Source organism: Wolffia australiana, chromosome 12, assembly GCF_029677425.1.
Source record: "Wolffia australiana isolate 7733 chromosome 12, ASM2967742v1".
Classification (NCBI taxonomy): domain Eukaryota; kingdom Viridiplantae; phylum Streptophyta; class Magnoliopsida; order Alismatales; family Araceae; genus Wolffia; species Wolffia australiana.
The window spans coordinates 8027963-8044649 of record NC_135846.1 but is presented as its reverse complement, the minus strand read 5'-3'; the positions used below and the strand labels follow the sequence as shown (position 1 = coordinate 8044649).

Genomic DNA, 16687 nt, shown 5'->3' with positions numbered 1-16687 from the left:
CCTCTTTCTATCTGTACGGTTAGATCATTCAGATCTAGCCTACATTGATAGATAAATATTAAGTACTAAACGGGGGTAAAATGGTGATTTTTACCCTATAACCTAAGTATAAAAGCTAAATTTCGAGAGGGGGAGCTCATTCTGGAGGGTGCTTCATCACAGCTGCAAGACAGAGAGGAGTCCCAGCCTGGATCAACAGTTTTGGTATTTTTTTCTTTCATTGTATTCAAACTTTTGTGCATTTTGAATGAAATAGGTTAAGTTGTTTGTTTCTTCATCTCCATTCTAGTCTGAACTTCTAAATCGCTTGGCTTGAGCGGCATGTACAAGCCCTGATTAGGATTGAGAGGAGAAATTGAGGAATTTTACCTGGGCATTCAATTGCATTACAAAAGAAAATTATAAAAAATTTAGTTTTAATTTTTTTAGAAGTCTCAATTTACCCCATTTTAGTTCTGAATTATCAATCTGAAAAATCAACCCAACTCATTTTAAGAACCCTCTTTCAACCTCTCTAAATGATTTCTTGGATCCTTTAATTAGGATCAAAGAAGGAAATTTAGAGCTCTTAATTCTTCTAATCTTCCCATCTCTCCTACCCCCCTCTCTAAATTCTCACCTAATTAGGGTGACTTGATCCTCATTGAAGATCAAATTCACTCTAATTAGGATCTAAAACCCCAAAAATTAAATCAAATTGAAATTCCTACTTGCCTCCCTTGGACGACACTCATACTTATCACTATACATATTAAGTAGAGTTTTATAAATTTTATTGCATAAGCCAAAAATTCACAACGACAAGGGCTAAAAATTTGCATAATTTTCACCCCTATTTTCGGCTTATCAGTTTTATTCCAAACAGTCAATCAATTCACATCATGGTTATGTAAGTGGTCCTTATACATTAGACAACGTGTTCAGAGTAATAGGATTCTAAAGTCCTAGTTCTTGGTTAATCAAGAAGTTTAAGAAGACGATTGAGTTGTCAAGATGGGACCATTCACCATTTGTATAAGGTGAGACATCTCAAGGAAGATGATGAGATGAACTCATTACACAAGGTAGTGAAATATTAAAGAAAAAATATCCCCTGATTTCCAAACACATCAGTACTAACTTGGACAATAAGTTAGGGTTTGAAAGTTGAGCATATTATAATTTATCATAGGATTTTCAAGTGGATGAGGGTTCAGTGTGTACAACGATGATGATAGATAGGTTCCAGGAGTGAGAACATCTACACTCTTTGTATTTTCCAAAAGCATTGCACCCCGTGGGCTAGAGACTCGACATATAGGTCGGTTTAAATCAATCTGAGATTCATTAACATATATGATGGTATAGCTAGACATGGTCGTTCTGTTCCTTTGGTGCGAATTGGAGCGAATGGTGCATTTTGTTAGGATTTCTGAACAGAACAAAGTTGAAAATGAACAGAACTTCGCACAGACCCCTGTGCGGTTCGCATTGTGTGAATTGTGCGATTTTTTTTTAAAGGATCTTTAAAAAGTGTGATTTTTTACTCTTGTTCTCTTTCTCAGAGTCCTAGTCTCCCTCCCTCGTTCTCGTTCTCAGAGTCTTAGTCTGGTTCTCGTTCTCACTTCTTAGAGGCCCAGCCTCTCCCGGAGTCCTAGTCTCCCTCATACTCTCATTCTCTCCATCTCTCTCGAGTCTCGACGACAGCCCGTACACACCCTAATCCCGTCTCTCTCCGTCTCTCCAGACTATTCTCTGCTCTCCTCTCTATTCTCTGCTCTCACTCCGTCACAAGGACAATCCCCGAGCTCAAAATCATCGCACTTTCTCCTGGCCGATGTGGCAGCTCTACGCCAAACTCGCACCTCTAGCGTCGGATTCAGACGAGGGTCAAAGTGGATTCAGAAATAGGAGGCAGGATCTGGTACATTTTTTTTCTAAGTATTTGGTATATTTTTTTCTATGTAATTGGTACATTTTTAAGTATGACCTCAGTTCGTTTTCTCTCTTGATTTTTCGGTCTGTGTCTTTCTTCAGTTCATGAATATGATGTTTGATTGTTTTGTCTTCTTTTTAGTTCAATTGTATTTGTTAGTATTTGATTGCTGAAACAATTGATTTACTGGTTCTCTCTCTAATTCTCTCTTTCGCTCTCTCTCTAATTATCTTATTCTCTCTTTTCCTCGCTTTCTCTCTCTCTACTTTTCTCTCATTCCCTAACTCTGTCTCTAGTTTTCTCTCGATCCCTAATTCTCTCTTTCTCTCTCCCCAATTATCTCATTCTCTCTTTCTATCATTCTCTGATTTTCTCTTTTTCTATCTCTGATTCTCTCTCTCCCTCTAATTCTCTGATTCTCTCCCTCTCTTATTCTCCCTTACTCTTTATCTATCAAATTCTCCCATTCTCTGTCTTTAATTCCCTCTTTCCTTTCGTCTCTCTAATTCTGTCTCTAATTATAAGATTTTCTTTATCTAATTCTCTTTCTTTATTTCTCTCTAATTCTCGCTCTAATTATTTGATTCTCTTTTCTTTCTTTCTAATTCTCTGATGCTATCCTGTTCGCTTCTAACTATCTGGTTCTCTCTTACTTTATCTCTAATTTTCTCTCTATAACTCTCTTATTCTCTCTTTCGCTCTCTAATTCTGTCTGTGTCTCTCTTATTTTCTCTTTCTCTCCCTCATCATCTTTATTTCCCACTCTATCTCTGATTCTCTTCCTATTTTTCTCTTTGCCTCCCTTCCTAATTATATGTTTCTCTATTTGTTTCTCTCTAATTTTCTCCTTCCCTCTCTTACTCTCATCCTCCGAATTTCTCTTTCTCTATCTCTGATTCTCTTTTTTGGTCTCTCCCTAATTCTCTGATTTTCTATTGCTCTATGTTTAATTATCTCTTTCTCTCTCCCTCTCTCTAATTCACTATCTCTAATCCTCTATACTTTTCTCTCTTATTTTATAATTCTCTCTTTTTCTCTCTGGCTTTCTAATTGTCTGATTTTCTCTTTCTCTCTAATTGTCTATCTCTTATTCTTTCATTTTTTAGTTCTGTCTTTTTTCTCTCTTTCGTTCTCTCTTGATGGCGTGGCATCAATCTTCTTCTTCCATGCAGAAATTAACCCGTTGAAGCAGGTCCCTGCAATCGTTGATGGTCATTTCAAACTATCTGAGAGGTACATTTTGCACTACGAGTCCCAGAGGCTATCAAGTTTAGGTGTATGCGTTGATCTGACACCTCATCCGTTTATCACCGTAGATTTTTTTTGTTCCGATGAAAGATATCAGTTCTCTTTGCCGTTCATTGCAAAAATAAATGAATCCACAGTTTTTTCCACTTTGAAAACTAGACAGAATGTATTATTACAGGCTGATAGTGTTGGAAGAATCTTTGTTTTCAATCTAAGTTCTCCTCCTCTTCGCATTGAATTTTTTCTTAGTTGGTTCATGAAATAACCGGGCTTGGCTGCATTTTATTTTATGAAAACATTTTAAATAACTGGGTTTGCCTATACATTTCTGTTGATTTCTCTCTCTCTCCTTGTCTCTCTTTTGATCTATCTCCCTTTCTCTATTTTGATTTCCCACTCTCTCTCTGGCTAATTGTTGATCTGCAGGAAGTCATAGCTGGGAATCTTTAATATTTTCTGCCTTTCAATACAAAGCTTTACGCGGTGTTCTCCGCCTTCTCCATAACCTTAAGAGCAATTCCTGAATTTGCCTCGGAGGCATTCAAAAAGTTGCGTGCTTATGTGGTGAATGGGACACGGATTGGAGAATTTTTCATTTTCTGTTAATTGGCATATATTTCACTTTTTTTGCTCTATTATTTCCCTGTACGAGGTACGAATCTACATTCAGCTTTCTAGTTGTCATAAATTTCTTACTCTTCTATTTATGAATCTGCTTGAACATTTGTACTTTATGAGTGCACATCAAACAATGTCTGAATTCATTTTGGTATTGGATGATTGTTTTGAATAATATAAATTTCCAATTGTAATTTAGGATGCCTAGGGAATCTCTATTGTATGCCTCTGGTTCCCATGAAAGCTCTTCATCGTTCGAGGGGAGTGTTGGCTAGGGCGGGAAGAAGAAAAAGAGAAAGAATGAATGCGCTGCAAGGATACACTTCACAGAGGTGGCGCCAAAGGTGTTCACATGCAATCTTTGTGCGACCCGTACTCGGGGTCGTGTAGTGACTGTAGAGCAAAATAAGTATAGTTGTAGTACGATCCAATGGCTTCATTTGCAAAATGTGCACCGTAAAGAGTATAACAAGTTGAAGGCTCAAGAATGCAGCTCCTCTAACCAACCATCGGTGGCCTACATCTTTGATCGACAAGGTACTGATAAATTGTACTTCACTAGTCGCTCGACGGAGACGACAAAAGAAGAGCTTGTACGTTTCATCAGTCAATCAGCCTCACCGTGGAACATTGTATGTAAGAAATATTTCATCTGACTGCTTTGATTCATCGCACAAGAGGAGATATCCATTCCATCGACAAGAGCTGTGAAGGAAAAAGCTTTCAAGCTTTATATTGACTTGAAGAGCGGTATTCGTGACCGAGTGGAGATTGTTGATAGAGTGGCCATCATTCTGGATTGTTGGACTTCTGCGAATCGAATATCATTTATAGGACTCACCGTTTATTGGATAGACACGGAATGGAAAATGTGTGAATGTGTCCTCACTATACGCCAGTTGGAGGGATCCCACACTGGGGAGTGCTTGAGCAAGATTGTGTTGGAAGTTCTGACAGAATTTAAGTTGCGTGAGAAGCTGTGCGCTATTACAACAGACAATGTTTCGAATAACGCAACAATGATGGTGGTATTTGAATGAGAGTTACGGCTAGTGAATGCTCGTTTCACTGCAAAGAGACATGTCTTGTGTATTGCGTATGTGATCAACTTAGTTATGTAGGCCAGATTGAAGGTGCTCAATGGCATCAACGATGGCCCCGAGTAAAGTTTCATTGACGAGGTAGACCTCACAAACCTTGATGATGTGATGGATGTAGAGGAATATGATTCTCCTGCTATTTCTTTAAGGGATGTTGTTCAACGCCTAAGAGAGGTGGTCATTGCTATACGAGGATCGACGAGGCAAGAGGCAAAGTACTTTACAGATTGCAGATAGTTAAATATGTCAAATGCAAGGAGGATCCCGATAGATTGCCCTACTAGGTGGAGTTCCACTTATAAAATGCTATGCGGGTGCATTGAAAAAAAAATTGTTATCGATATGATGATGTCCACCGCTCTTCGAAAACAAGCCTTAATTGACGCAGAATGGGACCTAATGCAAAAATTTGTCAACTTACTCAAACCACTCCAGCTTGGTACCTCTATTGCTATCCAAAGCAAAGCACCGATGTCAAATGAAGCTATAATCATTATTAAGGGATTGATGAGGCATCTAGAGTGAATTAGAGTGGAAGTATCAAACTCCTCCATGATTATAGTTAGTCATGCTATCTCTGCTAGGCAAAGGAACGCCTTATCTAATGTATGTTCTGCTATGCGGGCTAAGCTAGATAAATATGTATCTATATTAACACGAAATGAGGCTTTCACTATCGCCTCTCTACTTGATCCATCTATGAAGCTTCGCTTGATTGATACACAAGCTAAGAATGAGGTTCTATTTACCGTCCACAATATCATGGAGACACATTCAGTATCCAGGGACCCAGAAATTGGTGCACCAAACCAACTGCTCTGTCAACGACGAGTAATTTCATACAAATGGAGCTTGAAGAAATACTAGATCTGTTTGAGCTACCACAAAGAGTTGATCTGATCCCGAAGCTCGACGTATACGCGACGGCCCCCCCAGCATTTGGTATGGCAGTGTTGCATTGGTGGAAGACGACAGGTAAAATATAGTTTGCATTCTTTATATCCCAAATCTCGTGCTTTACTTGTTGAATTTCTGACTACTTTTACACCCAAAACAGGTCAGCTTTTTTACCCCCCGGTAGCACTGGTGGCGAAGGAATTCCTAGTAGTTCAAGCGACGAGTGCCACGTGTGAGCGTCTATTCTCAGAGGGTCACCGAGTAATCAACTACAGGCGATCGAGGCTCACAGCAGGGAGCTTTGAAGTCTTAATGATGCTGAAGTCATGGTACAGCAACGACGACCTGAGAGCAGATGAGGACGAAGACGGTGATGAAGATGATAGGCCATTTAACATTCGTCTGAATGCACCGACAGGTTAGACTTTGTCCTTGCTCCTTGACTGGTGTAGAGAACTCTATTATTTCTCCTTGCCTTGGTGAACAAAAATTATGATGATGTGATGGCAAATTATTTCATTTTCCAACACGCAGATTAGTGGTCCACCACACAATACCAGCGACAAAGATGGAAGAATCCCATGGTCTAAGTGCAAGACTCCTCTAGTATTTTTGTGGAAAACTAATCCTCCATCCAATATCGAGAGCACTCTCTAATTACTTTGCCTTGGATGATTTTTCACCCAACTTTCTCGCATATTTGGTTCTATCTTTTTGGAATTTACGTAAATCGTGACACTTGTATATCTCTTCCATTTTTTAGTAATGCTTTTTTCAGTCACACGGCATTGATATGGTTGAGAGCACCAATCTCACACAATGTTGCATTCCAGTACTTATGATGTGACCACAAAGACCGGTGGTCCAAATGGGTCCACTCGGCACGAGGAATACATGCGTGGTGCGAATGTTGGGTTGAAGATAGCCTAAGAACTATGCGGTAAGCTAACATTCATTCTTAAACTTTATTGTTTAGTAATTTTCTGCCGGCGATCCATCATATTCCCCCTCCACCGTCAAAAGCAAGTTTTCTTCAATGGATTTTGAAAATCATTTGACAGGGATTACTTTGTCGCAAATAGTTTAGGTTTGTCAATCAGATATTGAATTGTTCTCTCTAAAATGCATTTCTCTTTCTACCACTAGAGACGGTGAAGGCTCGACTATTGTCAACTAGATGTTGCTGTCGAGATTACTAGAGGTCCGACTATTGACTTTGTTCTTGGCAGAAGGGTGAGAAATGCTTTTGTCCTCCACCTGGCCAGCTATCCAGGTGATAGTTGGATTCTATCCTAATGCTCTTCTATTTTTTCTTACAGGATTCATCGGTCTGCCCTAGGGAAGGATGCCTCCCCGATGCTAAGAAAGGTTCTCTTTCACTCACTCTCTCCCTCTCCCTCTCCTCTCTTACTCTGTCTCTCACTCTCACTATAACTCTCACTCTCTCCCTCTCCCTCTTCTTCTCCAATTTTTCTTTCTTCACACACTTCCTCACGCTCTCCCTCTCCCTCTTCTTCTTTCTTCCACTCACTCTCTCCCTCTCCCTATCCCTCTTCTTCTCCAATTCTCTGTCTCTCACTCTCAGCATCACTCTTAGTCTCTCTGCCTTCCTCTCTCTCACACACCCTCTCCCTCTTCTTCTCGCTTTCACACACTTACTCTTCTTCTCTCATACAGTGTTCTATCTGATTGGGCTTTCCTTCCTCTCAGCTATAACTGTTTTTGCTATGAACTCAGCTAAAGAAATTCCCTCGCTCAAAAAGTCTGCTCGTGAGTGCTTCTGTCTCTCACTCTCTCTCTATTTGGATTTCTCTATCTTGTAACCATTCCCATCTATGTACATCAATGATTTGATGTCTATTGCTCTTCCAACTGAGAACCATCTCTCCCATTTTCTTCAGTCATGTTGTTTCTGCTTGATCTCTCTCTCTCTCTCTCTCTCTCTCTCTCTCTCTCTCTCTCTCTCTCTCTCTCTCTCTCTCTCTCTCTCTCTCTCTCTCTATTTCTTTGTTTTTATATCCTCATTTATTAATCTTTAAACTGCTCATCGACAGTTATGTCTGTCTATTAAGGTTTGTTTGCATCTCTCCTTAAATGCATATCACCTTCTCATTTGCATCTCTGTACATATGTTCTTCTATTTATGAATCTATATCCACAGAGGCGTAAAAGACGGTGAAGTTTGGGGAAGCAAGGATAATAGCTGAGAGAGGAGACGAGGTGGGCGCAAAGATGGAAGAGCTCGTGGAGGAATGGGATGCAGCCAGAGAACAATTTTTACGGACGACTGGCCTTGATCAAGCTGCTTTACTACCTGATGTTGAATTCGGACCAGAGCTGGAACAGTTGTTGTTTGAAGATTAATTAAATGATCAATAATCATACCTGTTTCTACTGTTACATTCGGCTCATTTTCTAGTCCTATCTCTATCTTCATCTATATTGCTTTCCATGTCTCTTTTTTCTATATCCATATTCTTCTCCGATAAGTTGAAACTTAGGGTTTTATTCAATTATTTTAATTTAAACTCAAGAATAATTATCTTATAAGGATTCTGCAATCAATGCTTCATACATATCATACAGTAAGGGGTTGATCCACAGGGAAGCATTAATTCAAATTCATTTTTTTTCTAAGCTTAGTAATGAAAGAAATAAGCTCATAAGTTAAAATTATGTTTTAGGATTTTCTGGGATTTAACAGAATTTAGAATCATAAAATACTTAAATTCATTTATACAATCTATCCTAGGCTTTTGTAATGCTATAGAGAATATAGTTTTTTAGAGGTGAAAATTAGCTAAAATCTTATAACTCTTTTAGAATTATATTAAAAGCACAAGGGAATCGAAATGATAAACAGTATTTCTAGAAATGTTTTTAAAATTAATTTAGAAGCACGAGGGAATGGAGATGATAAACAATACTTTTACAAATTTTTAAGAATTTATTTAAATGCCAAAATAACTAGAATTAATAAATATGATTATTAGATCATTTAAATTTTATTTAGTTTTAATACAGAACATTAAATAAAAAATTTTATGTTTCAGTAGAGGGGATCTGGTCTATGTGATTCCTAGGTGAAAATGATCCCCCAGATCAAATGAGATTTAAACAAAACTTGGCTAAGTTTGCATAACGGAACAGAAGGTGGCACCCTTAAAATAGAGTAAAATCTGAAAGGGATTTGAACAAATGAAAACAGGATTGAAATTAAGAAGCTCAAAGGAGTGATGTTTTAACTGACATCCTATATGAAGAAACTAGAGATTATATGTTTTAGAGCATGAACAATTTGGATTCTCAAGAGAGAAAATGGTAGAAAATAGGGAGAGAAAGTGATATAAAATGAAGGAAAAGTTTTGCATTGAACCCCAAATGCCTCCTCATGAAATTGGATCCTTATCCTTTTCCCAGATCAGACATTTTTAGGCAAGATCTGTATTTTCTATCCTTGCAATTACGTCCTATTTTCCTATTGGTTGAATTTGAACTTATGGAACTTCATTTAAAAATGCTGCTCCTTAAAAACAAAATTATGTGGTTGTGGAGGGATCCAGGACATGGTTTATACCTATCCAATTGCTCCTTTGAAATATTTCTAGCAGCTTCAGCTAAACTGAAATTCTGATATTGTTTCTCTTGATTTATATTATAGCATATCATATCTAATACCAGAAATATATAAATTATCTACATCCACTACCCCATGCTGTAATCTACTCTCCACACATTTTATCAATATATAATACATTATTATACTTGTTTCTTTATCATTTTAGTCATTTAAACTCTCAATTTATATTTTTAATTAAATTATCTCTTATTTAAAATTTATAATACCATTCCTACTAAAATCTCTATCCATCTTACAATAATATTAATTATTTTTTTTCTTAACACTTATCATCTTCTGGAATTTGAAAACATCTTAATAAACTATTTCATCATGATAACAAACACACAGTAATTAACTCTCCATTTAAATTATTCTCCCCCTCTTTTATATATTAGTATAATGTATAATAAATTAGAATACTTTTAGTATAATATACTTCGGTAGATGCATAACAATTTTTTTCCAATTTTGTGCGATTTACTCTATGTGCAATTTTTTACTCTATGTGCGAATTATGTTATCCTTGTGTGAATTTTGTTCATTTTGAGCGAATTTGTTAGTTTATGCGAATTCTGTTTCGTTGTGCAAATTTTTTCGGTTTGTGCAAATTTGTTCGGTTTGTGCGAATTTGTTCTGTTTGTGCAAATTTGTTCATTTGTGCGCATTTGTTCGGTTTTTGAGAATTTGTGCAATTTGTGCGAATTTGTGCGAATTTGTGCCATTTGTGCGAATTGTTCGAACATCTGTTCTAATTTTTGCACATAAAAAGAACAGCACAACGAACAGAACCCTGTGCAGTTCGTTTGTGCGAATTTTTTGTTCATTTGAAACGAACAGAACAGAACGACCATGTCTAGGTATAGCTAATTAATTTTTAAGACCAATCAAGGTTATGGAGCCAGTAATTTCATTTACTTGACTAATACACTGGCCTATATGGTCACACATGAATCGTCTTTACGATGTCGAAAGATATATTAAAGTTCAGGGACTTTTTGGAAAATGCCCATTTAGTACAAGAATAGGAAGGCTCTAAATGAAATTCACTCAACCTAGACTTTTTCAGTCTCTTCCCTTCTTCTCCCTTCTCCCCTAAGCTAGTCTCCATTCCCAATGTGATTGGGATGGCGTTATCACAATGATGGAATGTGAACAGATCTTGTCAAGGTGAAGGAGGAGATTTGACGAGCCGATAATTTTTTTCGTTATATCTAGGGTCTGCACACATGAGAAGCTTGACTCGTTTCACTCGAGAATCCAAAAAACACATGGATGTGGTATGTGACCAGGTCATTAAATTCAAAGTCTTATGCTCTGAATTGATCTAAGTTTTCATCCATATCAAGGGCCCCTATAACCCAACAATTAGGATACTGTAATAATGATTTGGTTCAGTGCAGAGTCGAAAGGAAAAGTACCAGTGAATCATTCATGTGTTTTGGCAAATGTTTAATTTCTAAGGTTTTGAAAAAGCAAAATTAGATTCCTTTATGGACTGTAGATTAGTTCGTTTATAAAAAAATAATGTATTGTGTGATAACACAAGTTTCATTAATTTGCCTAAAAATTGAATTTGACATTCCAGAACTAAACATAGAGAAGTTAAACTTCATTTGGTATCATATGAGTAACGGACATGTCGACTGAAAGTTAATTTAAAAAGTTTCATTAAATATGACACCTGAAACAAATAGTTGATATTTTCATGAAGTCTTTCAGCAGGTGAGTGGTTTTAGTCACTATTGAAAGATCTTGGAAAGTTATCAATGAGTGATTTCTGGAGTGATTAAGGTGTAAAGACCTTATCAAGCCAATGTGCTTATAAATGAAACTTATCGATTCATTGAAAGAACACTGAACATTATGGTTTAGTTGAAGGACGTCACATAGTTTTTGGGAGATGATGAGTCTCCTTTATGTGAAAATCTTTGTCTTCCATTCCTAATTAGTTACAAATGTTGTATTATATATAAAATATTTGTATTTACCTTTTTATCATAACAAATTCACTTAGTTGAACATCTTGTTTTGTCCAGGAGATTCACCAGTGACTTAATTCAAACTGGTTTGCATTTACTTACGCATATGAATAGTCATTACCGTACTAATTTCATGATTTGGTTTTCTTACAGTTTTTATATCTTCACTGTACTGATTTGATGATACAACTTTTATTACACTATTTTATCCAATACTACTTTCAAGTGAATACAAATATAATTACTATGGTGCTTATTTGATTAATATCATATACTTACCTATTTTTATGAAAAATATCTGACCTCCACGTTCATTTCTATGATTTCAAAAAAAGGGAGAAAGAAATGTGAACAAAGTGATGTTATAGTTGTGGTTTATGGAGAGAAATGATAAACAAGTTGAGATGCAAAGTCCACAAGGGAGTAAAGAAGCTACAAAGAAGATTAGTTATTTATACTTCAAAATAATGGAAGACGAATATGAGTTTGCAGAATTTTTTAAATGATAAAAGGGGGATATATATGAGAATATTAATGTATAATTTTTATGCTATTTTTTGGTTGATTATTTGTATTATTTTGAGCATTTGGACCGAATGAATTGTCTTCTTTTAAATATTCATAAAGGAATATAAGCTGATTTTTTCAGGGAAAAATGAGAAAACTGCAGGAAGAAAATAATACATTTTAGGAAATGTAACAATAACTTTTATAGGGTTGTTAAACCATTTGAATTAAAATGGTTATCTACTAAGTTAAATAATAATAATAACCTGATATTCATATGAGAATATTTTAGAATGTGATTAAACCGAGTTAAAATAAATAATGTATATGTATGCATAAAGAATGGCATATTTTTTAGCACCTCCCTATATTTCTGCCTGCTTACCTGGCAGTCTCAAAAATAGTGACTTGTAACGGTTTTTCTGTATACAGTGGCTGGTATTTTTCCTAGTTGGTGCATTCTTTCTCTGGCTTTTGATTACTCATTTGTCTCGCTGCCAATAAGCAGGTTTTGATTATTCATTCTTGCCCAAGATTTTGAAAAATCATTGATGCTCAAGCATTGAAGTTCAGGTTTTCTTATTCTGGTCTTTTCTCACACATAGTTTCTATGCTCTTTTATTATTTTAAAATATTTGACAGATCCTAATTACTCTTACCAATCAAGTATTTGTAATGAGACAAGAACGTAATGAAACAAGAATAGATTGATCCTTATTGTTCTTAACTCATTTCTCTGGGATATATTATCCTTCTTTCTCAGTATGTTCTCCTTCAATCCCAATCTGTTGTTGTTTCATTAAGAATAATTGATTGGTCTCTTTTTATCTAAACTTGGTCATCCAGGATCTTTTCATGCTCTATCTCATAAATAATTCTAGTTCTTTCTCAACTCGTTATTGTTTCTACCACATCATCTTCATGATATATTTCCAACATTTCTCATCTCCCTGAGATGAAGGTTTTCTCTCACACAAACTATTTTCATTCTCTCATGACCTGATTCCACTCTATCTCACAAGTTATTCAAATTGTTTCTTAAACCGTTCTGGTTTCTATGAAAAAATCTTCTTGATATATTTTCCAATGCTCTCATCTCTCCGACATCTACTTTTGGTTCTTTCACAACTAATTTATGTTCTAACATTATTTGTTCATGTTATATCTCATAAGCTTTTCTCACTCTTTCTCAAATCATTATTCTTTCTGCCAAAACATCTTGATCTATTTCCAAATGTTCTCATTGTAGGATAGTTAATCTTGACTGAGTTATTATGATTTTTTAGATTTGAATGGGTCAAGGAATAAACCAAGTCGGCATGCATCACTGATCTATAGGGAAATGTGGAGGCAAGAGCTGGGTTTTAGGAGGAAATTGTTGGGTGTCTCGAAAGACCAAACACTTGGAAAGGTGTGTGGTCATGCTTCTTTTGAGTCTATAGGCAATTATTGGGGAATTCCTATAAATATTGATGATTTCTTTTTTTGAACTAGGTTGTGTGCATTTGAAAGTGTGTTTTGTTGCTATTTCTTCTTCGTTCTCTGTGTGAAACTAAGATAATGCGATCTTCATCTTCCATATATGTGTGAGTTACTGGGAGAGTCAATGTCTGTTCTTCCCTTCTCTGTGTGTGTTGCTGAAGAGAGAGAGAGAGAGAGAGAGAGAGAGCTAGGTTCCAACACTCATCTCTCTGATATCTATTTCTTTTCTCACACAAACTAGTTCTGTTATCTCAAGGACTGTTCATGTTCTATCTGACAGACCATTATCATTCTTTCTCAATTCATTATTATTTTGCTGACATCATTTTCTTGATAGATTTCCGACTGTTCTCAGATCTTTATGATTTTGTTTATTTTTATCTCACCACCAGATCTCATTCTTTATCAAACTGTTATCGTCCTTTCTCCAACTGCTTGCTCTTACAATCTTCTGCATCAGACAATTTATCATTGTTTTATGATTTTCAATCTATTAAGCCTCTGTGTTCTTGTGGTGGTTTTTCTTTTCCAATTTACATATCAGTCTTAAGATGTGCTTTAAATAATCCATTCATCACCAAACTCTTTTTAAAAACTTTATATGTAATCAAACTGTAAGCACTTTATGAAAAAATTGAATTGAAGTTCCTTATATGCATTACAGAATTTAGACTATGAAACTTCTTTAAAATATGGTTCACCTTTGGATTTGAAATTTCTCTGAAACTTAGATGATGTGACCCTTTAATCCCTCTTTGTCTCTGGAAATTATCTACAGTACCAAATAGTGAATCCAAAATTTCTCTTCAATTGAGTTTAGCTTTGGTACGAAAGTTTCTCTTAAACATCTACTCTTGTAATTGTTTAATCTATCTCACTCAAAAGCATTTACTGTAAAAAATATTGAGTCTGATATTTCTATGTAATTCAGTCCATCTTTGAATCTAAGCTTCTATAAAACATTTACTATTGTGACTCTTTAATTTCATTCCCTAAGAAAATATCCATCGTATCTGTTACAAATTCTATGGCACCATTCAACTTTTCCATTGTCCACTTATTTTTCATGGCCTAATTGAAAATCATTCTATCCTCTTCATTATCTGTGTATTTTTCATATATATAGAATGCATATCTGGCATTACATATCTCATTTCATTAGAGATCATTCTCAATGGGATTCATTATTTAGATTATAAATTTCATTATTCTATGTGATGTATTGATCTTGAACTTACTCAATAAAGAATAACACGTGATGAAACTTTTTCGTGAGAATCATCAGGTATCGTCAAAAAATTTGATGGAGTATGCCCAGACGACGTCAATGAATCGTCATTGGAGTCATCATTGTCATCATCAGCATCACCGCCGGTCCGTGTCCAGCCCGACCGGCACACCAAAGCACTCGTGAAAATGCCCGGGTTTAAGTACCCTTGGTAGATCACGTGTTTGCATTTTCGTTATCTGTTTTTGTTTGTTTAATTTCTATTTTGTGTTCATCACAACAAGTACACCCTATTCGTCGTGACGCATTCATATCCTCGTGTTTTCGTATCCGTCCGTGTCATCTTTATTTTCACATAGTTTAATCTCCTAATTTCCTTATTTATTTTGTAAATGGGGGGTGTCTCTCAGTGGACTCTCCTTGTTGGACTCATTGTAAGGGGCCCATCATGTCCCTATATAAGGCCATGATGGGGCCACATTCAATCAGATCTGGAATTTGTATTTTCAGTTACCCCACGTCCAGGTCTCGCCTTGAGAGAAGAAGGAGAAGAAGAAAAGGGAAGGGGGAAAGAGAGAAAGGAGAAGGGATTTTCAACCATCAGAACGCCCTTCACTACTCGCCAATTCAGGTTTCCCACTCTTTGCACTGGTATCGCCAGACTCCTGCCTCCTGTTGAACATCGGATGATGCTCTCTTTCCACTAACCCCACCAGGAGAGTGCTATGCGGCAGACGATGCACTTGACCATTTGATTGCCCTAGTCATGCACCATACATCAACCGCACTTGCCTTGGGAGATCGTAATAGTCGAAGGGCCTTTCCAGATAATCGCTGGCCGCCGATCGTGCTAAGACCGTTCTATGCTTGGCTGACAGCTGTCATCTGGTGACCTTCCTATCGTCCCAACGTGGCATTAACGGTCATCACACAGGCAGATCCGGCCCGTTATCGCGTTGACTGCTACCCCCGTACCAAGCGTCTGACCGCCTAGATTACACCAGCGGCCTCCCTATTGTGCCATCTGGAGTACCGTGTGAGACTGCCCGGAGTTTTCTGCCCACGTGCCTCAGCCAACAACAAGCATTGCCAGGTGTCTACAGTCTGCTTAGTCGTTGTGGTGCACGAACATTGGTTTGCACTAGCAAACGCTGATAGCTTGTAGTGCCCTCCACTCAGTGTTGTTGTGACTCCGCCTCATGCAACGTCACCGGCACATGCAAGCACGATCACTCCTTCAAGAGTCGTTGGGTTGATTGTGAGCCAATCATCGTCTGTACCTATCGACCATTCAACACATATCCTCTACTTGCTCAGTCAGAAGGTTGAATCCATGCTCGTGCGTTGTCCCAACTCGGCTTCCCTTGCAACACGACGTGCGGTTGTTCGCCTCTTCTGATTCCTCTTCATCCACCAGGCCTCCGATCTTCACCACTCTGCTCCTGCTCCCGCCACCAATCAAGCTATCCCGGATTCTTTCTCCGATCATCACCGCCCATCAACCTGCGCCAACTGCTGCATCGCTGAAGAATTTGACGACGAGCACAACCACCAACAAGGTAGGTCGTTCCCCTTGCTCGTCCGTTATATTACTTCTTTCAGTATATTTCCGATTGCATTCCACCATGCTCGGGTTAGAATAGGTGAGAGAAAGTCTTGAGAAAACTACGATTTGAGCGTCTTCCTAGGTACAGGCCGAGTCCGTAACGTGCGAGCCCCTACAGAATTGTACCGTTCGGCGCCATAGTTGCCGTCATTGCTCCGACGAGGGTCAGAAGGTCACCATCATCAGCATCAGTCGCCCGCTCGGGAGCTCAGAACTCGGTGAATTCCAACTCGTCTGCCCTGCACGTACACTCCACCTAGGTCATTTGCATCCATGTAGTTACATTCACTTAGTGATCTGCCTGTCGAACGATGCCATCAACGGCATCCGACATCAAAATTATTTTCCAAGATAGCATGCACGTATCCCTCTACCAAAGCAACCTATCGCATGTGCTCTGCGAATAACATTAGTAATTTTAAACTAAAAAGGTTAGAAGGAATGTCAATCTTGTTAGATTAATTTCTTAGTGGATGACCAACTAT

General features: G+C 37.4%; 1 protein-coding gene across 1 annotated transcript; it reads left to right on the top strand.

The window, feature by feature from the left end:
- Nucleotides 1–5679: 5679 nt before the first annotated feature.
- Nucleotides 5680–6476, top strand: LOC144710748 (uncharacterized). Its single transcript, XM_078584595.1, has 3 exons — nucleotides 5680–5856; nucleotides 5939–6196; nucleotides 6313–6476. Exons 1-3 carry the CDS (start codon nucleotides 5727–5729, stop codon nucleotides 6315–6317), a joined length of 393 nt encoding a protein of 130 aa, XP_078440721.1. The 5' UTR covers nucleotides 5680–5726; the 3' UTR covers nucleotides 6318–6476.
- Nucleotides 6477–16687: the final 10211 nt, after the last annotated feature.

What these genes read in the sequence shown, in the direction of transcription:
- LOC144710748 (XM_078584595.1), top strand. Translation starts at nt 5,727, where the DNA reads ATGGAGCTTGAAGAAATACTAGATCTGTTTGAGCTACCACAAAGAGTT. An exon ending in GCATTGGTGGAAGACGACAG is followed by an intron (nt 5,857 to 5,938) that starts GTAAAATATAGT and finishes CACCCAAAACAG; the next exon opens with GTCAGCTTTTTTACCCCCCG.